The sequence below is a fragment of the Xenopus laevis genome, chromosome 9_10S (assembly GCF_017654675.1).
Source record: "Xenopus laevis strain J_2021 chromosome 9_10S, Xenopus_laevis_v10.1, whole genome shotgun sequence".
NCBI lineage: Eukaryota > Metazoa > Chordata > Amphibia > Anura > Pipidae > Xenopus > Xenopus laevis.
This window is the reverse complement of record NC_054388.1, coordinates 26,181,330-26,204,658: the sequence shown is the minus strand read 5'-3', so window position 1 is coordinate 26,204,658 and position 23,329 is coordinate 26,181,330. Positions and strand designations below refer to the sequence as shown.

At 39.0% G+C, this 23,329-nt stretch overlaps 1 protein-coding gene across 7 annotated transcripts in view; it reads left to right on the top strand.

Annotated features, from left to right (window-relative positions):
* ca10.L (carbonic anhydrase X L homeolog) overlaps positions 1-23,329 on the top strand; it is a 267,865-nt gene that overhangs the window by 36,107 nt on the left and 208,429 nt on the right. For all 7 annotated transcript variants that reach the window (XR_005964730.1, XR_005964731.1, XR_005964729.1 and 4 more), the window contains exon 2: positions 19,627-19,701. Coding sequence is in view for 2 of the 7 variants with exons in the window: in XM_041578891.1 (XP_041434825.1) it covers positions 19,627-19,701 (75 nt within the window). In the remaining 5 variants the exon portion in view is untranslated. The remainder of the gene's footprint in view (positions 1-19,626; positions 19,702-23,329) is intronic.

Sequence of the window (23,329 nt, the reverse complement as noted above, 5' to 3'; positions counted from 1 at the left end):
CAATGAGGCAGACCCTGAGGGTTGGAACAGGACTGGTCACGTGGAGGAGTGGTAGAAGTGCTGTAACAGGAACACTTCCAGAAATCGAGGTACAGAATCGTCAGGCAAGGCAGAGTCAGGAATAGGCCGAGGTCGGAAGGCAGGCAGCGTAGAATCAATAACCGGAGACAGGCAGAAGTCAGCAGAGGAGATTAGAAGCAGGAAAATCCGAATAACAGGCAGGGGTCAACAACGAAATATCAGGCAGTAATAAGGCTTAGCGTCACACTAGTAGGCAATGATCACTTCGCAAGGAAGTGCAGGCCTCGGCGTCCTTTTAAGCGCATTGCGCATGCGCCGAAACCGACGTGCGCGCACCGCGACCGACGCAATGCGCACGCAGACGCACGCGCCGCGACGGACGCACGCACGCACGAACGGCTCCAGCGCGACCACAGCGGGGACGACCGCGGCTGCCAGGTCCTAGTGCCTTACAGTGGATAACGAAAAGGCATTCTATTCAGTGGAATGGGAATACCTCTGGGCTACCATGTATAGGGTGGGGATACATCCATCATTTGTTAAGTGGGTCAAAGCTCTGTACTATCTCCCTGTACCTAGGATCGGAACCAACACAAACCTATCAGGCACTTTCATGGTCACTAGAGGCACAAGACAGTATATAAATATGAGCAGGTGCCTGGGAGCTGCCTGGGACATAATTATTTAATTACTCAATTTTAACTCCAAATCCTATTTTATCATGTTAGTCAAGCAAAATAATCTTTATTTATATTATATAATTTATTTAAATATTGTTTCCTTCAGCCTGTGAATTCATAATTATAGCAAGCAGGCAGCTGCCATTGTGTGAACACTGTTATTAATACAAGCCTTGCATTATCTCAAAATCTTATTTCTGTGCTAGAAAGGGGGACCTTATGGCAATCCCCATTCACAGGCTACATAATTGGATGGTAAGTAGGGAGGGGGAATGTAAGGAGTGCACTGACATCTAGGAAGTGCTGAATGCAAAGTGAAAGTAATTTCCTGCCCCACCTCTATGCCTAAGGCATAGAGGAGGGACAGGCAATATATGATTGACAGCTGAGTTTTTAAATGAGTTTACAACAGGTATGGATGTTTTAATAAAATAAAAAATTGGATTTCATGTTCAATTTGAAAAGGACTTTAATTATACAGGTTTTTAAGTCTGGGTCACAGGTCCACTTTAAGGTTTTCCCTCATTTTTACATTGTTGTTTTGTGGTCCCACCTATATATTATGCATAATACATTTCCCTGATTTTACATTTTCCTGGATTTTACACCATTTTTTCTGGTGCCCCGAAAAACATAAAATAGGGGTTCTACTGTAGTTTGCTTTTGAGCCTTACCACACAGGTCAGTTTAAAAACCAAGCTAACTAAACAGATTAGTCCCATATGGCCTACCGGCAAGTCACTGATGAAAAAAATATTTTGCACAGAATATCTATTTACCCAGTTTCATTTTTACACAGAAACCAAAACAGTTTATTTAATTAAAGAAACAAAGAAATTAAAATGAAAGATGAATTATAAAAAAGGATGTATTGATTTGAATGTTGCAAACCAGGATAGTGAAGGGTCCCAGTTAAAGGAACAGGTAAAGTTGTTGTACCGTGTTAGCCAGTAAAAATGTTACAGGGCAACCCTTTTGAAATAAAAAATAAAGTGGTATAAAGGTGATACCTTTATTGGCTAACTAAGATAAACATAGTAAGCTTTCAGAACATTTTAGTTCCCTTTTCAAGCTAATTACAATGAAGCTGTGGTGTTCTCTGGTATATCTATATCTATGTGTGTGTGTGTGTATATATATATATATATATATACAACATTCAGCTCATACAGATGAAGCCACTTGGATTTGTGAGTTAAATGCGTCATGACTCAGAGTTAATTGAAGAAACTATGTTATCTAAAGTTATCTTAACTCATTTAATGCATTTAACCTTTTCATTAGCATACCAAAGCACCATTGTTCACAATGGTGAATGCTTTAATTAGATGGGATGTTGTGTCACAGTTTTCTGTGTTAAATGAGATAAATGGGATATCTGTGTTTAGTTATTCTGTGTCAAACAGACCAACCAAAGTGGCTGCATCTGTAGGTCAAACAAAAAGGAATATCATTCTGTGTCTAAGAAGAAGAACATTTGTGGTGGCCATGGATGCTGTACTCCTCTAATGTGTCCGGAATTAGTATTTTGTCTGCAATCAGGATGGTGAGCAGGTTTTACATTGTTTTTTGCCACAGGGGTTTGTTCCATTTTTGGTGGGATGCAATGAGGCACTTCTTGTTATTATTGTATTTCATCATCTGTCTTTTTTCAACCCAGTTTAACTATGTAACTATGTAACTATGTACAGCCAGGCTTTATGATATAATCGCATATGTTTTAACACAGCTGAAAGGAATCACCGCCTCAAAAAACTCAAAGCAGACTGGGCTACAACACCATGATTGCAGATCAGTACATTCATGCAGCCACCAGGATTCCCAGAAATCAACTTCTACAGTATAAACAAAAGCCTGAAATAAATTGTGTTCCCCTAGTGGTCACATACAATCCACAACTAAGGACCATCAGAAAAACTTGCCAATTGTACTAGTGCAGGAATAATGGTTTAATTACTTTAAAAACTTTACTTTTTTGTGTTATTGTTCCTTTAATGGATCCATTATACTGGTGTAGCACTCTACACCTGCTCCAGTTAGACCAAAGGTAGTTCTCCTTTAGATGTGTCTTTTTTCAGTTTCACATACTATGTTTTATTTTATATGGCTTATAAAAATTTACACTGGACATATCTGTGTCTTGAATACAGAAGAAATCATTTGGCCAAAGCACTTTGTTTTTAAATTAGGCAACTTTGTGTTGCTCACTCAGAAGCTAAGCAAGAAGATTAGGTTTAAGAGGGCTGTCCAGGATGTGAAACTCAAAGGCAGGAATCATATCCATGTTGAACAAGAGTTCAATAAATCAGGGACTGGGGGGCATAAGATCATAAGAGATGTTATGCAGAAGTTATGGACACTCTGTCCAAAATTCACTTCATTCTGTCTCTGTATATACCTTTTAAATGTAGTTGTTTGGATGCAAATGCTTTTCTGCTACAAGTTACTTTCTCCATATGGCACCTGCAGGCATGGGTATTTATCAACGGTTTCTGTTTAAGAACACTAATTTGTTAATTAAGTGAAGTAGTACAGTAATTTATTATTCCCAAGAAAAAGCATGCATATCCAATCACTCACTGACTGAGCAATAAAACAAATTTGCTTTAAAACACCCAACACAGAGACATTACAATTAAACAGTTACAATAAACTCTAAGTTCACAACACATAAATCATTAACTTTTTACAAAGCATTCCTAAATTGCCCTTGTTTTACTTTTCTTCCATAATTTGCCAAAATTATACAGCAATGTTTGTTCTAAATTTCAATACTAGAGAATGAGTGCTCTGTAGCCCAGTGACTTGCATCTTATAGTATTATATATTTCATAATTCAAATTGCTTAGCCTGAAACCAAAGTACTCAAACATGAAATAAGATTTGTTATTTTGGACTTTTTTTGGGAAACAGGTTGTTTGTTTAAGTATTTAGTGTGGGCATTGGGTATTCTCTCTGAGCCTATGAGTAAATGCCCAGCCTTGGCACGAAACACATTAGGGTAAAGCATGTCCTAAATAAATATTTTTTACTTTTACATATTACTTGGGCTACTTTTTCACTAAACAGAAGGTTTCTACCATTTTTTGTTTTTGGACTAGGGGTTTTCTGGGATGTGACTACTTTGTATAACTTTCTGACTTGAACAACTATTTTTGAGCTTAATTGGACTTTCGACCATTGTCTAAAAAGTACACACCACAGCAATACTACAAATTTGGGTGTTGGGTATTTTCTAAGTTCACACATGGAGACTTATTTATCAACATTCTCATTTTAGTGGTTTTAGAGGTTTTGTGAAGTACATGAATGTCATGAAATGTATTCAAAGATCTTAATATAAAAAGTACGAGAAAAAAAAAAGCACTGGACAATCTGAAAAAAAGTATGAATACCTTTAAAACCTCAAGGTTTTCAGGCAATTCCTAAGGAGACAATAATCTAAAAAAGAAAACCTGAATCGATTAAAAACAGTTCAATAAAAACAGTGCAACTCCCATTGACTTCTAGTAGGACCTGACAACTTTTACTTGGCAAAATATTGCATTAGACATTTTTGTGGTTACAAATGTAGAGAAAGCAGAGATTTTTTTGAGATTCGTGGACAAATAGAAATTGGATTGTTAGTATGGGCTCCTTATTCTAAGAGCTTCATGACAAATATCCAAAGCAAATTGGTGGTGCAAATCCTTTCCAACCACTATACCTGTTGCTGATAGCACCATGATATGGGGCTGTTTTTCATTAGCAGAAATTAGGCATCTTGTTAAAAGAGAAGATATAGACAGAATACTGCAGGAGACCTTGTTCAGTCTGGTTAAAAATCATTTGAAAAAGAATCTTTCAGCAGAAAAATTACACAACGCCACAGTAAAGCTGGACTGGAACAGGAACAAAAAAGCCTTGATCTAAGCTAAGCTGAGGATTTGTGGCTTGAATATTGAGGGGTGCAAGCTTCAACAGCATGGAGCAAATATGCCTGGAATAATGGGTCAAAATCAGTAACCCACCAGAGTCAATACGGGGCTCAGTTGCTCTGCCCTGGGCCTTCAGCTAGTTGAGAGGAAACAACCATGTAGAGTAGAAGCAGGCATTCAGATGTAGATGTTTATGTACAAATAAAGGTAGCTTCTCAACACTTAGGGGCCTAATTATGAAGCCTCAAATTTTTTTAGTCGAGTTTTAAAGGGGAAAAAATCCAAATTTTTAGAGGAGAAAAATCTTAAAATTCTACAGCTAAAACCTAGCTGAAATCATGTAGGAGTCAATGATAGATGGTCCCTTTAACAACTAGAACATGTTTTTTGCCTTCAGTTTTCACTGTAGTTTCAGGCTGTTTGTGCTTGTTTGTGTGCCTTTGTTGTTGTGTTGAAATAACACGAAATGCATAAGGCTACCTTTATTTGTACATAAATAAGTACACTTTTCTTTTACACACCTGTTGGAGGACAGTTTATTGAGTGCCTGCTTCTACTCTACATGGTTGTCTTTTCTTGAGTCTGTCAAGAAGATTATCTCATTAGAGCCATTATGGCTGCTTCAGCTTTAACAGATACACACCAATGTGTCGGTCCCGATGACTGAATCGTGTTCCTGGGTTTCCTAGTTTCCTAAATTACTGTTTCCTGGATTTCTGACCCTCTGCTAGACCCTGATTATGATTCTTGCTGCCTGCCTATTTGAACTCTTGCCTGAACTTGACTACGCTTACGCCTGACCCCTTTGGATACTACGAACTTGGATTTTAATCCCTAAGCATCCTCCTTGGTCTGGACTGTCTGCTGGGACCTGATAGGCCCCTGACAGTATAATCAGGCCATGGACTCCACTGAGGGAGCAACGCCTGATGTCGGAAGAGCTCTCTGGGGATTGGCGTCCCGCATGGAAGCTTATGAAGCGCAGCAGGTCCGCATTGGGCAAGTCCTTGATACTCTCCTTTCTCAGATGCTATCCACCTCTTTGGTAGCAGGAAATCCTCACGTTGCATTTGGTCCTCCTTCTGTGGCCTCATAGGCCAGATGCGCCGTGCATTCCTCCACCGCCCCACTATAATGGGATCCTCAAGCCTGCAGAGGTTTCATTACTCAGTGTCTGATCCAGTTTGAGTTTCAACCCTCACAGTACTCCAGAGAACGAGCCAAGGTGGGGTATGTCCCATTTGGAGGAAACAAACAAGGGAAAGTTGTGCTCACCACTAATTTTTAAAACCATTAGGCGGGGATGCAATGAGGCTGTGACCACAAAATACATATAGACAAATACAAGAGTCCTCTGCACTCAACCCATTATCAATATATTTAAGACAGACATTTTGTGCATACCGCTACTTAGTCCCTTTGTAAAATGTATAATTAAACAATAGAGTTCTTAATGAATCAGATGAAAATTGAGCATAGGACTGCCAAGATATGGGATGACTTTGACGTAGTTGGCCAGCTTAAATATATTGCAATATATGGACAAACAATCCCTGTTTTGTTTAAAGGGTAAGGCATTTTTCAGTAGCGGTATGCACAAAATGTCTGTCTTAAATATATTGATAATGGGTTGAGTGCAGAGGACTCTTGTATTTGTCCATTTGGAGGGAAAATCACTAGAATGGGCAACACCACTTTGGGAGGAGAATTCCCCTCTGACCTTCAATGCTAAAGCCTTCCTCCAAGTCTTCCGTACTCTTTTTGACGCCCCTGGTCTTGTTTCTAACACCTCTTCCCGTCTTCTACAGATCCAGCAAGGGAACCACAGTGCCAGTGAGTACGACATTGATTTCAGAACTTTGATGGCTGAAACTAACTGGAACAACGAAGCTTATGCAGTGGTGTTCTATCAAAGCTTGTCAACTAGACTCAAAGACAACTTAGTCTCCAGGGATCATCCTGAACTATTGGAAGACCTGATTGCTCTCGCCATCAAGTAGACACCCGTCTCAGGGAGCACCAGTCCAATAAGGAGTGGAGCAAAAGATTCCTCCCTGTTCTAGCACCACTCTTTCCGAGACCCCTCCTTACTAATCCTTTTACTCCTCCTCTTGTCACTCCCTCGGAGGAACCTATGCAGATTGGTCGGATGCGTCTCTCTGGACAAGAAAAGCTCCGGAGACGTTGGGCTGGTCTATGCCTATATTGTGCCAGAAAAGCCCATTTTGCAAATCATTGTCCCCTGAAATTGGGAGGACCTCCAAGCTCAGGTAGAACTGGGGAATTTTACCTGGGTGGCATCGAGCCTGCACCCCAAAAGAACTCTCATCGATTTCTTTTGCCATTACAGATTCGGCTACCTGGACTATCAATGTATCTGCTTTTCTTGATTCCGGGGCTGCAGGAAATTTCATGGATGTAGCCTTTGCCAAGTTCCTGAGAAGTCCCCTATTCCCTCTATCTAATCTCCTGAGGGTTTTGGCAATTGATGATCAATCGCTAACTTCAAAGATAATCTCAGAGACAACTGGAGAACTTACAGTGATGGTTGGATCCCTACATTGAGAGAAACTGTCTTTTCTTTTAATAGACTGTTGCTCAGCTCCTGTAGTGTTGGGTCTACTCTGGCTCCATCTGCATAATCCTTCTATTGACTGGTCTGCCAACCAGATATCTCATTGGAGAACTGTTTACCTGCTAAGTCCATTCACCAGGTGTCCATTGCTGCAGCGGACCTTCAGTCTTTGCCCGCAGTGTACAAGGACTTTGCAGATGCCTTCTGCAAGAAGTCTGCAGAGACTCTTCCTCCTCATCGCTCTTACGATTGCCCCATCAAACTTCACCCCAGTACCATGCCCCCCAGAGGTCGGACCTACCCCTTGTCGTCTTCAGAGACTTCTGCAATGAAGGAATACATTCAAAATGTAGTGAGGATTCATTAGACCTTCATCTTCTCCTGCAAGGCCTGGGTTCTTCTTTGTGGAGAAGAAGGATGGCAGATTTCATCCATGTATAGGTTACAGGGGCCTAAATAAAATCACGCTTAAAAAACTATACCCTCTGAGCTCAATTCACTCAGAGGGGCTAAGATCTTCACTAAGTTGGATCTTCAAGGCGCTTGTAACCTCATTCACATCTGAGAGGGCGATAAATAGAAGACAGCATTCAAAACCAGAGATGGGCATTATGAGTACCTGGTATGCCCTTCAGCCTCTGCAACGCCCCTGCTCTCTCAAGAATTTGTAAATTATATCTTCAGAGATTGGCTGGGACAATCTGTAGTCGTGTATTTGGACAACATTTTTTCTATCCCGCCTGAGAGAAAATTTCTTTTTTGCCAAGCTGGAGAAGTGCATCTTCAAGATGCCTACGATTCCCTTCCTGGGTTACATTATCTCTCATGAGGGATTTGAGATGGATCCTTCTAAAGTCTTTTTCTTTGTTTTCTTAGTTCCTCCCTCTCCTAACACAACCCTGTATATAGCAAGTTGAATGGTCTATACAACTTCTTTTCCAGTTGCCTCTCACCCTATGCCAATTTATATATACTCAAGAATATTATTTAGGACTTTGAATAGTATATTTATTAAAGAAAAAAATGATAGAAAATTCACCAAAAAAACTCAGCAAGTAAACACTAGTGATGGGCGAATAAATTCTCCTGGCACAAATTCACGGTGAACTTCTGGGTTCCGCCACCAGCAAATAAATTTGCGAATCTCCCACGAAAATTAATCTACGTCAAAAATTTTTGGACGATCGTGCGACTTTTCAGATGCGAATCCAAAATTGGGTGGGTGTCAATTTTAGATTTTCTGGATTTTTTCACGTTTTGGCGAAGCAAAATGGGAGAAATTTGCCCATCACTAGTAAACACTGGAAATAGAAGTCAAGGAAAATTGTCTACAAAAACTTTATTCATTTGTTTTCCCAGTTTGTTAAAACAGTCAATCTTTTTAGCCTCATTGAAAATGAACGGAACAATGTGATTCTCACTGCCACACAACTTAGTTATCTTAGATGCACAGTATACTTTAAAAAATGTGCACCCTGACACAACTGTCTGTGCTCTAATAATCCAATAATATTAATTCCAGCAAAACTATCCAGAACCCCACAGGACTGAGCAAAAAATAACACATTTATGCTTTGTCCAAGCTGATTTAGTGCCTAACAAAGGCTTTTAATAGGGCCATTAAAATAAAAAAAAAAACATTTTCATGAGGAATGCTAGAAGTTTCTGCTGGAAATAATATTCAACTGAGCTATATTTAGCTTAGAAAAAACTCAGGCCTGCTATATCAAAGAAAGTCCTTCTGTTGCTGTATGTAAATTGCTATGTGGCTCTTTGTTGTGTTTTCATTCTACCAAGAGTTTGATGTTGTGTGTATTGCCTCTGGGAGCACAACTGGAGTTACCCTAAGGGCAGACTAATATACTACATTTTTGATTACTTATACAGGTATGGGATCACTTATCTGGAAACCCATTGTTAAGAAAGCTCCAAATTACAGACTGTCTCCAGCCTCGATTTTATCCAAATAATCCTAATTTTTAAAAAGGATTTCCTTTTTCTCTGTAATAATAAAACAGTACTTTGTACTTGATCCAAACTAAGATATAATTAATCCTTACTGGAAGCAAAACCAGTCTACTGGGTTTATTTATTGTTTACATGATTTTCTAGTCGTCAAATGTATGAAGATCCGAACAACGGAATATCTGTTTTACGGAAAACCCCAGGTCCCCAGCATTCTGGATAACAGGTCCCATACTTGTAGTCTCATTTCCTCCCCCGTCACCTTGGTTTTTACTTTTTAATATTTATTTTAATCATACATGTTTGTGGAGGGACCTATATGATTAGCTATGCTCCTATAGCTTTAAATCCCTACCTCTCCTTTATTTTAGTTACTAGGCAAAAAAGCCTATGTATCTAATTCCTAGTCATATTTACATAACCAGTAGATATTCACCAAAGGGTGTAATGACCACTTCCTGCCACACTTCCATATAATGTTTGGAAAGGGGTGGATCTTCCTCTTTGGCTCCTGGTATTCTTGCAGCTAGGTTTTCCCATTGAGCCTGGGATCACCAAGGCCCAGTAAAGCCACCGTCCTAAAGGGCTCGGTACCTTTAGAGACTGAGTTGGGGACCAGGAAACCCTGTGAACGAGTGAAGATCTTTTCATAGACTTTCTAGGAGAGTGAGATAGACAGTATTATATAGCATAAACAGTTGTGTGCTCCATCAAGGATCAAGTAGCAGGGAGTAGCTTTCCACAAGGGTTCCCTGTATGCCTTTAGTGAAGGGACCACAGTGGATAGGGTGTTAGGCTAGACTTCTTCTCCCTAACCATTCCACTGGAGGGGATCCGGACCACTTAAAGGTGTACTGCCTGGGAATTGATGTACTCTTGACTACTATACCTTATGGGAGTGACAGTCTTCATTTTGCTGCATCAACCTCCGCTATCCACTCACCACTGTGATATGCTATTACTTCATCTCCTGCGTGAGTAACCTGTGGTCACTTGCATTTTGCTTTGTACAATAAATCCACCTTTTGTTTGCATTAAAGAAACTTACTGGCTTTCAATCAATCGATTTTATGTACAGTAGCCTGTGTGTTGTAGTTGCACTACACCTTAAAGGGACAGCTTCCATTTAGCGAAGGCCCTGATCCTGTTATGTAAGTCCAATGTAACCCATGCTCATACCAATAGCTGGACACTTTAACTATCTGTGGTCTGGATAGCCCAGATTAGCGTTATTTGTAAGTATTAAATCATGTGGAAAGCTTTTTACTTAACTTACTGATTTCAGTGTGTGTGTGTGTGTGTGTGTGTTTTAATGCAAAGGGAGATTAAGACAGAAAAAAACTATCTTCAGGTACCTTTTTACATAAAGAATAGAAACAGGGAGATAATATACTACACTATAATAAAATATATTTGTTGCTCAAAGGAAAAGTAGCAACCATGACGACAATTAAATTGTAAGTTAAAGAATAAAAATTGATTATTTTATTGTTCATCTTTGAGTTAACTTTAAGGGCGTTATTTATCAAAATTCAAAATCACTATTTTCTGAAAACAACTCCGGCCAAATCAAAATCTGAATCGTACTTTTGGATTTGTTGCAAAAACGCTGTCTTTTTTGGATTTGACGCCCAAAACCTGTGACTTTTCCGCATTCGACACCCAAAACCATGAAATCTTTGGACTACTGAATGAAACTCAGCGCGGATCAGGATCTTCAAAATGTCAAAAGGGGTTATCTAACAATACCTGAAAAGTTGGGGGTGTGGCTTGATGGTTGCCTGAGTCGGAGGTGTTTTGGCTGGGCTCCTGCTTCTCTCGCCATTTGGCCTATATTCCCTAACATTTGAGACAATAGGGGGAAAAATCAAAAGACATATGTGCCTACTGCATCTCAGAAGAGCACTGCACTGAGAAAAGATAAGGAGATCGGCTAGTTCTTTGCCAAAACCCTCTGTCACCAACTCCAGAGGAGAGCGCCAAAATGGCGGATAATGAGGCCTTCCGCACAGAACTGCCCAAACAACTAGAAGAACCACAAACTTTTACCACCACATTAAATACTGCTGACCTAATGGGCTTCATTTCCTCTCTTCCACAGAAAGAGGATATATCGAGACTCCTGGCAGATATAAAGCAGGCACATAAGCCTCACACAATCAGTTAATACAAATGCTGCTAGACTTACCACACAAGCAAAACATATATTCAATTTGTGGTGGTTTAGAAGACGTGAAAAACAGAAGCTGTCGCTGTAACCTTCGCATATGCGGAGTGACGGAAGATGTGGCTAATGCAGAGTTGCGACAATTTTAACTGACCTTTAATCAACTGTTGGGACAGGACAAAGGTTCAGAAATACAAAGTGACAGACTACATAGAGTAAGTGGAAACAAGGCGAGAGATGTTTTCTGTGCTTTCCATAATTTCTCAACTAAAGAAGCCATACTCCGCAAGGTCAGGGAAATTAAAGCGGTGAGGCTAGAGGATGACACTATTGAAATATACCAAGACCTAGCATATACTACAGTGCTTCAATGGCTCATGCTACGGAATGTGGTGCAGCACACAGAGGTGGGAAAACCGGGGGGAACCAGCAGATTTAACTCCCTTCATTCTCGGCTTGGGCCTACCAAAAGTGGACAAGATTGGAGCGGGTACGTCTACCTGGGTGACCTCTTTGTAGATACAGGCCTAGAACAACAAGCTATAGCTCCATCGGATAACAGCTATGACCCCAGATTGACAACAAGAGTTAAATTCATATTTTTGTAACAAATACTTCAGCCAAAATCTTCCGTAAGCCTATTACCCGCAACACATTGCTACACACACAAAGTTCCCATCCGGCTTCGTGTTTGAATGGTATCACAGTGGGACAATTTTTACGGCTACGTCGCATATGTTCTTCCTGGGATGCCTTTAACGAACAGGCCATGCTGTTGTGGGATACGTTTGTCAAATGAGGATATAGGTTAGAAGATATAAGAACAGCATATGAGAGGGCAGTTAGAGCTGACCGTGGAAAACTTTTAGAAGTTAAAAACCTGAGCGATGCAAAGGATCGAGAGTAAGTAAGGCCCAGGGACAATCCAGTGTTCGTTTTTGCACAACATATAACCGAGATGTCTATCGAATTCAAAGTCCTTCAGGACGCAATTTTAGGTAGGATTTTGGAAGATACACCTTCCTTTGTATTTAGGAGAGGTAAAAATTTGGCAGCACATATTTCTAAAAGTTTATATACCACCAAAACACAAAGTGAGGAGAGTGCTTGGCTCAAGTACAACATTGCATTACATAATACACATTGCACAATATTATTGCAATAAACCCCTAAACACTAATATGTCTGACAGCTTAAACTTGCAACATTGTAGAACTTAGATTTTATCAAAACTAATAACAAATACCTCGAATAGGATATATAGATATATATATATATATATCTATATACTGTATATAGTAACAATTTGTGATGTTCCACAATTATGTGGATAAACTCCATTGAATGCCAAAATATGATTGTATAATGAACAATGTTATTTATTTGTAACAACTTATCAGTTGTATAAATCCCCAATGGGGTTAATGTTTTTATGGGGTGTGGCTTGTGGGGCTTATGGTGCTTTACTAATTGGTGTAGGGGGTTTGCATACCTTATGCTTCTGAGAAAGTGGCGAGACGCCACGAAACGCTTCAAGCGTGGGGTATATGTCACAGCTATGATATATATGCTTTTAATCATATTCAATAAATGAAGATTTTATGAATTCAGCTGCCGAAATGCTCCGCAACTTCTGTAATGTGTTAATATGATATTGGCCTGGACCGGGGGCGTGTTGCATGTAAGCACACAGGCTTGCTGAATCACTCGTGCAGGTGAGAGTGCTTCCATTTGTCTTTCTACATAAAATGGTGTCCAGACAATGACTCAAAGTTAAATCCAGCAATACATGAGCAGATGTTTTTGGATGAACCAAGTCATATTTAATCTCCAGTTAATAGAGTTTGGTTCAGTTTTGAAAATAGACATTGACATTTATAATATACTGTATACTCTATCTTAGGTTTCTCACTATTTGGCAATCTATACCCTGTTATAGACAAGGCACTAATTGGTATAGAAACCACCAAAGAGAATTTATGGATATTGCAATGTACTGACATTGTTAAACATGTCATAGACAAATGGTGATGTGTTTAAGCATTGTGCTCACAAGCTATACTGTAAGGCAGGGATCCCCAACTAGTAGCTCGTGAGCAACATGTTGCTCTCCAACCCCTTGGATGTTGCTCCCAGTGGCCTCAAAGCAGGTGCTTATTTTTAATTCCAGGCTTGGAGGCAAGTTTTGGCTGCATTACAACCAGGTGTACTGCCAAACAGAGCCTCAATGTAGGTTGACAATCCACATAGGGGCTACTAAATGGCCAATCACAGCCTGTATTTGGCACGCCAAGAACATTTTTCATGCTAGTGTTGCTCCCCATCTCCTTTAACTTCTGAATGTTGCTCACGGGTTCTAAAGGTTGGGGATCCCTTTAGGTATACAACTGCACTAGATACCAGTTAAAACTGTTTACTGTTTTATCTAATATATTCAGCTTTTATGACATATATTTCCCCTAAAGATAAGTTTTGAAGGTGGTGCAGGGATGCTGGGGAGCAGGGGCCCCCATACGATTTCACAAAACTTAAGGCCCACCAGCTACCCCCCCCCCCCCCATTTCTCTCACATCAATCCATCTCCTGCGAGGGTAGTGCCTTGTGCCTACATCTTGTGGTGACGTTACTTCATCCAAAACTTCTTTCCTTTCTCTCCCCATTACTACACCTACTTCTTCTCTCTCAAATTTTCTCCCAAGAATTACTATATGCCTTCCACATTAACAAAACCTAGGGATAAATGAGACACCTTCAAGATTGTTAGTATCAATGCAAATGGCTTAAATTCTCCCCAAAAATGAATTCTTTCAGCTGACAGAAAGCTAATGTAGCCTATGTGCAAAAAAAACACTTTAAAGAGGGAATAGTACCTAAATGCAACAACAAACATTACCCAAAAGTATTCACAAGCAAGCCCCAACCCTCCAAAACAAGGGGGTATCAATTGTCTTTTCACATAATTTTGGATTTATGGTAACAGATAGAATGAGTGATACATTGGGACGATTCCTTTTTCTGAAGGGTGTTTATATGGGACGCACATACACTTTTGCAAATATCTATCTTCCCAATACAGATCAAGCGCAAGAACTTACTCGAATTATTGAAGCCCTAAGACTTTTCACAGAAGGGACCTTAGTAGCAGGTGGAGACCTCATCCTGCTGGACCCTAAACTTGACTGCTCTTCTGGTAAATCTAGTATTTCCCTAAAACAATTATTAACCTGTAAACAATTATTTCACAATTGACTGACCCATGGCCTATACTATATCCCGATGAGAGAGATTACACGTTCTATTTGCATAGGCATGACGCCTATATAAGGGTAGACTACCTATTAATATCACATACTTTCCTACAGGAAGTACTAAATACCCAAATTCTAACTCGAACATGGTCGGACCATTCCATGATCGCCCTGACACTTCAGACACCCCTTCCTTCACACAAAAAGTACATTTCGTGTCTTAATGAGTCTCTACTAAAGGATGATTTAAAACCCCAAATAACAAACTATTTTGCAGAAAACGCAACTCCAGATGTGTCCTCATTGACCTGTTGGGAGGCACATAAATGTGTCATCAGTGGACACCTGATCAATCAATGAAGACGTTTCACTACTCATCCGAGCAACTTCTTGAGTTCAACTGACTGGTGTGGGAAGTTCTCGCCATATAAACTCTTCCACTAATCCAATCACAATGACACATTGTAACTCTTCAAAGAGGTGACATCTGAAGAAATTCACAGAGGTGTTGACCTCTTTGAAGAGTTACAAGATTTTACCTATACCTATATTAGATATACCATGACCTAGATGAATGAAAATCTTCATAGTCATATAGAATGGATTTAATAAATTAAATCCAGCAGTTAGAATGAAATCATAAGACAACACACTGCAACAAGGTACTCGCGGAATTAACAGAAACCAGAAAAGCCATTTCCTCACATTTTAATTTCTTTACCCAAAAAGCCATTATGGTATACAGACATATATTATATAAACATGGAGATAAATGCGTCCACCTACTCGCTAGAGTCTTGAAACATAACCAAAGCAGGAATTTCATTCCTTTCATTAAAAGGAAAAATTGAGCCATAGTACACACACCAGATCTCATAACAGAGACATTTGAATCAGACTATAAAGACCTATATCAATTGGCATACAATTCCATAGATGATAAACCCGAATATGAAATGCTCCTACACTAATTTTTACAATCTGCTTAAATAAAACAGATATCAACCATAGATACAGATTTTATGGACACTGATATTACTTTAGGTGAATTAGAATTAGCTCTTAAAGATACACCAACAGGCAAAACACAGTTTTACTACCTTTACTACCTTAAACTATCTTATACTATAAAATCTTTCAAGATAAATTACTACATAGACTAAAAACCATCCTACACAAAATAATAGACCAGGAACAGGTTGGCTTCATACCAAATAGAGAAGGCAGATACTAACAGATTAATAAATGTCATACACTGGTCCAAAAGCCATAATTTACCGCTTATGTTATTATCGACGGATGCAGAGAAGGCCTTTGACCATGTAAATTGGTCATATATGTTTGCATGTTTGCGTTACATTGGTCTGGGCCCGAAAGTTTTAAAATGGATTAGAGCATTATACGATAACCCCACAGCCGAGACAATGTTTTTGATGCTGGTTGCTGTGATTATTTTGCACTAATAAAAACTTAAAGTGAGCTACCTTACATATAATTTATTCTTTGGTACTATATGCTATCAGACTGTATGCTTCGGGGCTCTCATGGTGACAGCAAATATCCAATTTTTGTTTGTTTTACTGTGCATGGTTAGCCATGTTGGAGCACTAATAAAAAGGATGCCTATGCATTACTAGTGAATCCCGCACAACTTCCACTGTGAACCCAGCTGCTACACTTTTTTTTAAATATATTGGTCACCTTTTATATTGAAGTGAGCTTTGGTGGACAAGGCAAACTGAACTTTGCGTTTTACATTTTATGTCAAGTGAGAATGTAAGGGTGTAATAAACATTGCTGGTTTACTCAGTTCCTGATTCACAGGTCAAGAAAAACACTCCTACACCATAGTGAATAAATATAGAGAGGAAAATACATAGTAACATAATAAGTTAGGTTGAAAAAGGAAAAACATTTGCAAAAAAAACATTTGAAGCCTCTCCAACTTGCCTCAGAAGCGGAAATAATTCCTTCCTGACTCCAAAATGGCAATCGGATTTGGACCCGACATGGATCAACATGTACTATGAGCTATCTTTCATAACCCTGTATTCCCTCACTTGCTAACAAGCCATCCAACCCCTTTTTATATCTATCTAATGTATTAGCCTGTACTACTTATTCAGTGAGAGAATTCCACATCTTCACAGCTCTCACTGTAAAAAACCCCTTCCAAATATTTAATCGGAACCTCCTTTCTTCCAATCAATGGTTCAATAGAAGTGTTGGTGTTGAGGTGGGTAAGAAAAGTCATTTATAAGGTACAAAGAAGCCAATAAATCATGCAAAGAAGCAAGCAGGCAGTAAAAAAAATCGAAAATTATTTTTAAAATATGTTAATCGTAAAAAAATGAAGCAGGAAGGGGTGGGACCTTTAGTATCAGAGGGGGGTCAGCTGGTTGATGAAAACAAAATAAAAGCACAGATTCTAAACTCATATTTTTCGTCTGTCTACACAAACGAGGAACCAGTTAATGAAGGTTTCCTTCTTAATAGTCCCAATTCCAGTAATACAACTAATGATGCATGGTTCACACATGAGAAAATTCAAAAGAGACTAGAACATGTTAAAATTAATAAATGTCCGGGGCCAGATGGTATTCATCCCAGGGGACTTAGTGAGCTTAGCTCTGTGATTGCCAAACCTCTTTACTTAATTTTTCAGGATTCATTGAGGTCTGGCATAGTGCAGAGAGACTAGCGAATTGCTAATGTGATGCCTCTATTCAAAAAAGGATCCCGTTCTCAGCCTCAAAACTATAGGCCAGTTAGTCTGACGTCCATGGTAGGAAAGCTTTTCGAAAGGGTTAATAAAGGATAAGATACTGGACTTTATAGCAAATCATAATACTATGCGTTTGTGCCAGCATGGTGTTATGCGTAATAGATCTTGCCTGACTAACTTAATTTCTTTTTATGAGAAGTTAAGCAGGGACCTCAATTCTGGGATGGCAGTGGATGTGATTTACTAGACTTTGCTAAAGCATTTCATATAGTGCAACACAAAAGGTTACTGGTTAAATTAAGGAATGTTGGCCTGGAACATTATATTTACCATGTACCTGGATAGACAACTTCCTAAAAGATAGACTACAAAGAGCGGTGGTAAATGGAACATTTTCTAATTGGACCAGTGTTGTTAGTGGAGTACCACAGGGCTCTGTACTAGGTCCCTTGCTTTTCAACTTGTTTATTAATGACCTGGAGGTGGGCATTGAAAGTACTGTTTCTATTTTTGCAGATACTAAATTGTGCAGAACTATAGGTTCCATGCAGGATGCTGCCAATTTGCAGAGTGTTTTGTTTAAGTTGGTAAACTGGGCAGCAAACTGGAAAATGAGGTTCAATGTTGATAAATGCAAGGTTATGCACTTTGGCAAAAATAATATAAATGCAAGTTATACACTAAATGGCAGTGTGTTTGGAGTTTCCTTAAATGAGAAGGATATAGGGGGTTTTGTAGATAACAAGTTGTCTAATTCTGCGCAGCGTCATTCGGTGGCTACTAAAGCAAATAAAGTTTTGTCTTGCATAAAAAAGGGCATTAACTCAAGGGATGAAAACATAATTATGCATCTTTGTAGGCCCCTGGTGAGGTCTCATCTGGAGTATGCAGTGCAGTTTTGGACTCCAGTCCTTAAGAGGGATATAAATGAGCTGGAGGGAGTACAGAGATGTGCAACTAAATTGGTTAGAGGGATGGAAGACTTAAATTATGAGGGTAGACTGTCAAGGTTGTGGTTGTTTTCTCTGGAAAAAAGGCGCTTGCAAAGGGAACATGATTATACTTTACAAGTACATTAGAGGACATTATAGACAAATAGCAGGGGACGTTTTTACTCATAAAGAGGATCACCGTACCAGAGGCCACCCCTTTAGACTAGAAGAAAATAACTTTCATTTGAAGCAATGTAGGGGGTTCTTCACAGTCAGGACAGTGAGGTTGTGTAATGCACTGCCGGGTGATGTTGTGATGGCTGATTCAGTTAATGCATTTAAGAATGGCTTGGATAACTTTTTGGACAGACATAATATCAAATGCTATTCTGATACTAAGCTCTATAGTTAGTATAGGTATGGGTATATATAATTTATGTGAAAGTAGGGAGGGGTGTGTGTGTATAGATGCTGGGTTTTCATTTGGAGGGGTTGAACTTGATGGACTTTGTCTTTTATCAACCCAATTTTACTATGTAACTATGTAATCGAAATGGGTGACCTTGCGTCAGCTGTAAAAGATCTACTGGTAAATAAAGAGATTATTATATGATCCCCATATATATTTATACATAGTTATCATATCACCTCTTCTCCAGTGTGAACAACCCCAATTTGGCCAGTCTTTCCTCATAGCTAAGATTTTCCATACCCTTTACCAGCTTAGTTGTCCTTCTCTGTACCCTCACTAATTCAATAATGTGTCCTAAAGTCCTGTTTGAGCACTGGAGACCAAAACTCTACAGCATATTCTAGATGGGGCCTTACCAGTTCTCTATACAGTGGAAGAAGATTCCTGATGTGAATTAATGCCGCTTTTAAGACCTTATTTGCCCTTGATGCTGCTGACTGGCATTGCTTGCTAGAGCCAAGTTTATTATCTACAAGGACTCCAATGTTCTTTTCCATTATGGATTTGCATAGTGCAGTCCCATTAAGGGTATAAGTGGCCTGGATATTTTTACATCCCAGGTGCATGACTTTGTACATTTATCAACATTGAATCTCATTTGCCAATTAACTGCCCAGATTGCCAGTTGCAGATCCTGTTGCAAGGATGCCGCATTCTGGATGGAATTAATGGGGCTGATTAAAGAAGGAAAAACAAAATAAACCAGAAGTAACTTTTGACGGCATATTATGTTTTAGAAAAAACTGGTGTTGAGCATTGCGTGCTCTAAGGTGATTTCTGCGAGATCCCTTGAATACCATAATAGAAAATAATTCTATGGACTTACAGTTGTAGGAATTACCTACCTATGGAAGGATTATCTTTCAATTAATTGCTTTTTAAATATAACAGAATTCACAATATGTGTCTTTTTTTATATTCTAGCTCAACAAAATTCACCAAAAATCCATGAAGGTTGGTGGACATATAAGGAGGTTGTACAAGGCAGTTTTGTCCCAGGTAATATGCTATTTTATGTTCTTCTTAACAAAAATGTATTTTGGGAAATTTTCAATTTGTGTATATATGAGTATTTGTTGACTCAAGGATTAGAACAGAAGATTTAGTGCAAACATGCAGTGTTGTAGAAACCCCAAAGATTTGCTAGACTCCTGCCCCCACTGCAGAAGCTCCATGTAATTTGCGGAAAAACAAATGCTTCACCACTCCAGTTAAGTGAAAAATTATTTATTGCCTAATAAAATACACACAAAGGGTAAAGTTCTTGAGCATTTTACTTTTTACATGTGCTTTATGAGCCTATAAATCACTTTTTCATTTGCCCTGGAGTACTGCAGCACTTCAGATTACTGCTGAATTTGGAAGGGAGTAATTATTGCAACAGGAGGTATTTAAAAATGGTAATACAATGGATTTAGTCCAACATTTCCACCTGTGTACAGTGCTCTCTTTCCAATCGGGCCACACCAGCAGACCAACATGTAATCATTCAAAATAGTGTAGGATGGAGCACACAGTAGGCAGACTCTGCTGCAATAAATTTTACTCGGATCACAACATGTTTCGGATCCTTTGTCAAGTGAAATTACAAAAAACCAAAACACACCTTTTATAACACTCAGTAAAAAACTCCACCCTCAACGCATTCAATTTGTGTCAATCTTCCATACTAACGAGTAACCCCCAATTTGTATCCATCAATAATATTAAACATTAGTGTCCAGTATTCGTGTCCAAATAGTGTCCAAAAATTAGCATAGCCAATCACAATGTCCAGAATATATTTTCTGGATATTGACCCTATTAAAAAACAATATCCACTCCTTAAATCGATCAAGTGCTTCCCCACCACTTTCCATACTGTAATCTTAAAATAATACAACATTACAGTCATTTAGTGTTAGTTCAGAATATCAAAGTACTAGGTATAATACAAACAAATATATCATCTACCTATTACAAGTGTATCTCAGATGTGCACCCCAACATTTTAAACATTGTAGCATTAAAACATATTAAAACATATTGTAACATTAAAGCTTCACAATTATCTGGTGAGCATAGCTGTTACAGAATGATTAAAAACATTGTATCAATTTAGTAATACAAAATAAACTTGAAAATAACTACTACTACTACTCTAAAGTCTACCTAACCAATATGATCCATGAGCATGCAAAATTTCAAAAAAAGGGATTACCTTTACTGCAAAGCAATAGATTATGTGTTTATTAACTATTCCAGAAAGGTCATAACTTGAGAGTTTAACATTACCTTTCAGAAAAAGATAATATTTTATTCTTTTTTGATGTATTCATAGGATAAACCAAGGATATTTAATTTGTCTTTTTGATCCTTTTAAACATTTAATAAATATCTTATGTAGGTGTTTTTACATTTTGGGGTCAATGTAGGATGTTAAAAATATTAAGTTGAAATAGCTGTAAGTAAAAACTAGATGGTGTCGTTTCTGAAGAAACCACAAGATGTTGGCTTTGAAACGCAAGAGGTGTTGGGGGCAGTCGCCCCTGGTGCATAGAGAGTACACCAAGTTGGTAGAATCTGGTTTAAAACTGTGAAAATTGAAGCAGATCAAATTGTACCATTAAAATCAATCAAAAAACCTGATTGGCTGTTTTTGGCTCCATCCACTTTTAAAATTTGAATCCCAGTCCCCCTGTGACCGACTGTGCCAAGTTTGATGTCCCTGCCATTAACTGTGAAAGAATGGCAGCAACTTATATATTGACATTGATTAGCAATAGGTAACATTTGATTGGCTGTTTTAAGCTCCACCCAGTTCTCTGAATTTTAACCCCAGTCACCCAGTCATGGTCTGTACCAAGTTTGGGGCCTCTGGCTTTAAAACTGTGAGAATGGCAGTATTTGAAACTTTTACATTGAAGTCAATAGGTAAAATCTGATTGGCTGTTATTGGCTCCGCCCACTTTTCCTAAACTTTGACCACAGTCATCCAGTGAGTAATTGTGCTGAGTTTGGGACATTTGGCATTGACGCCGTAATAATAGCAGCAATTTGGCATTTTTCATTAAGGTCCATGGCTGAAATCCGATTGGCTGTTGTTGCCCCGCCCCCTTTTTTTCCTAATTCTGAACCAGAGTCACCAAGTGACTAACACTTTAAGGTTTCGGAATCATGACATTTAACATGTAAAAATGGCAGCAATTTTATGTTTTTCTATTGAAAATCAATGAATGACATTTGATTGGTTGTTGGTGGCTCCACCCACTTTTCCTAACTTTGAAGTGCAAACACCCAGTGACCACATTTGTGATATTCGAGGTCCATGACATCAATAACGTGCAAATAGCAGCAATTTTAATTTTTCCCATTTAAATCATCAAAGAAATCTTATTGGTTGTTTTTGGCTCCACCCACTTTTCCAGATTTTGATCCTGGTCCTCCGGTGACCAACTGTGCCAAGTTTGAGGACCCTCCCATGAACAATCTAAGAGCAGCAACAGTTTTAACATTTCCAATTGAAACCAATTGCTAATATTTGATTGGCTGTGGTAGACTTCGCCCACTTTTCCAAATTTGAACCCCAGTGACCCAAGGTGCCAAGTTTTGGGTCTCTGGCTTTAACACTGTAGGAATGACAGTGTATGACATTTTCTCATTGAAGTCAATAGGGAAAATCTGATTGGCTGTTTGTTGCTCCGCCCACTTTTTGGAGTCCCCAAAATGTGACAGAAATTTTCAGGTTGACCCCATGACTAAGTGACCCAAGTTTGGTGAGTGTAACTTTAATGCTGTACGAGTGGCAAAAGTTTCAAATTTTCCAATGAAAGTCTATGGGAAAAAATGGGGTCTTTGGGGGGCCGCCACAGGGCCACGGAGGGTGGGATTGCTTAACAGAGCACAAGCAACCTATTCGGGTATGAGCCGAACAAGTGTGCAAAGTTTCATAATTGTACTCCTAAAACTCTGGGAGGAGTAGCGTTTAGAAAATTGCTAAAATTTCATTGGCTGTTGGTAGCTCCACCCACTTTGGGGTGCCCCCCCAAAATACATATTTTTATTCGGGGTGGCACCAACAATATGCGGTCCGAGTTAGGGGAGTGTAGCTTCAAAACTGTACGAGCGGCAGCGATTTGAAAATTTTCCCTGTCAAAGTCAATACGAAAAAAGGCGTCTTCGGTGGTCCGCCGCACGGGCGCAGTGGGTGGGATCGCTTACTTAAGCACAAGCAACGTACTTTGCTGTAAGGCGAATAGGTGTGGAAAGTTTGGCGCTTGTACCCCTAAAACTGTAGGAGGAGTAGCGTTTAGAAACTGGGGGGGCGCTAATAATAATAAGAATAAGAACGAGCTGAACTAGTAGAACAGTATGTTGGCTTCTTCAAAGCCAACATAATAAGAAGAACGAGCTGAACTAGTAGATCAATATGTTGGCTTCTTCAAAGCCAACATAACAACAGAAAAGACCCAAAACAATAGAAAACAGAAATTATGCAACAAAAAATTGCTATCCACATTACAATATAATTTGTATTTAATAATACTTGTATAGGCAGTGGTGGGGAGGTCTAGGAAACAGGGTTATCACAGACAGCTGGGTCTGCTTTCTCTATAGTTGTAGAAACTTTAACAACTGCTGTTGCCCT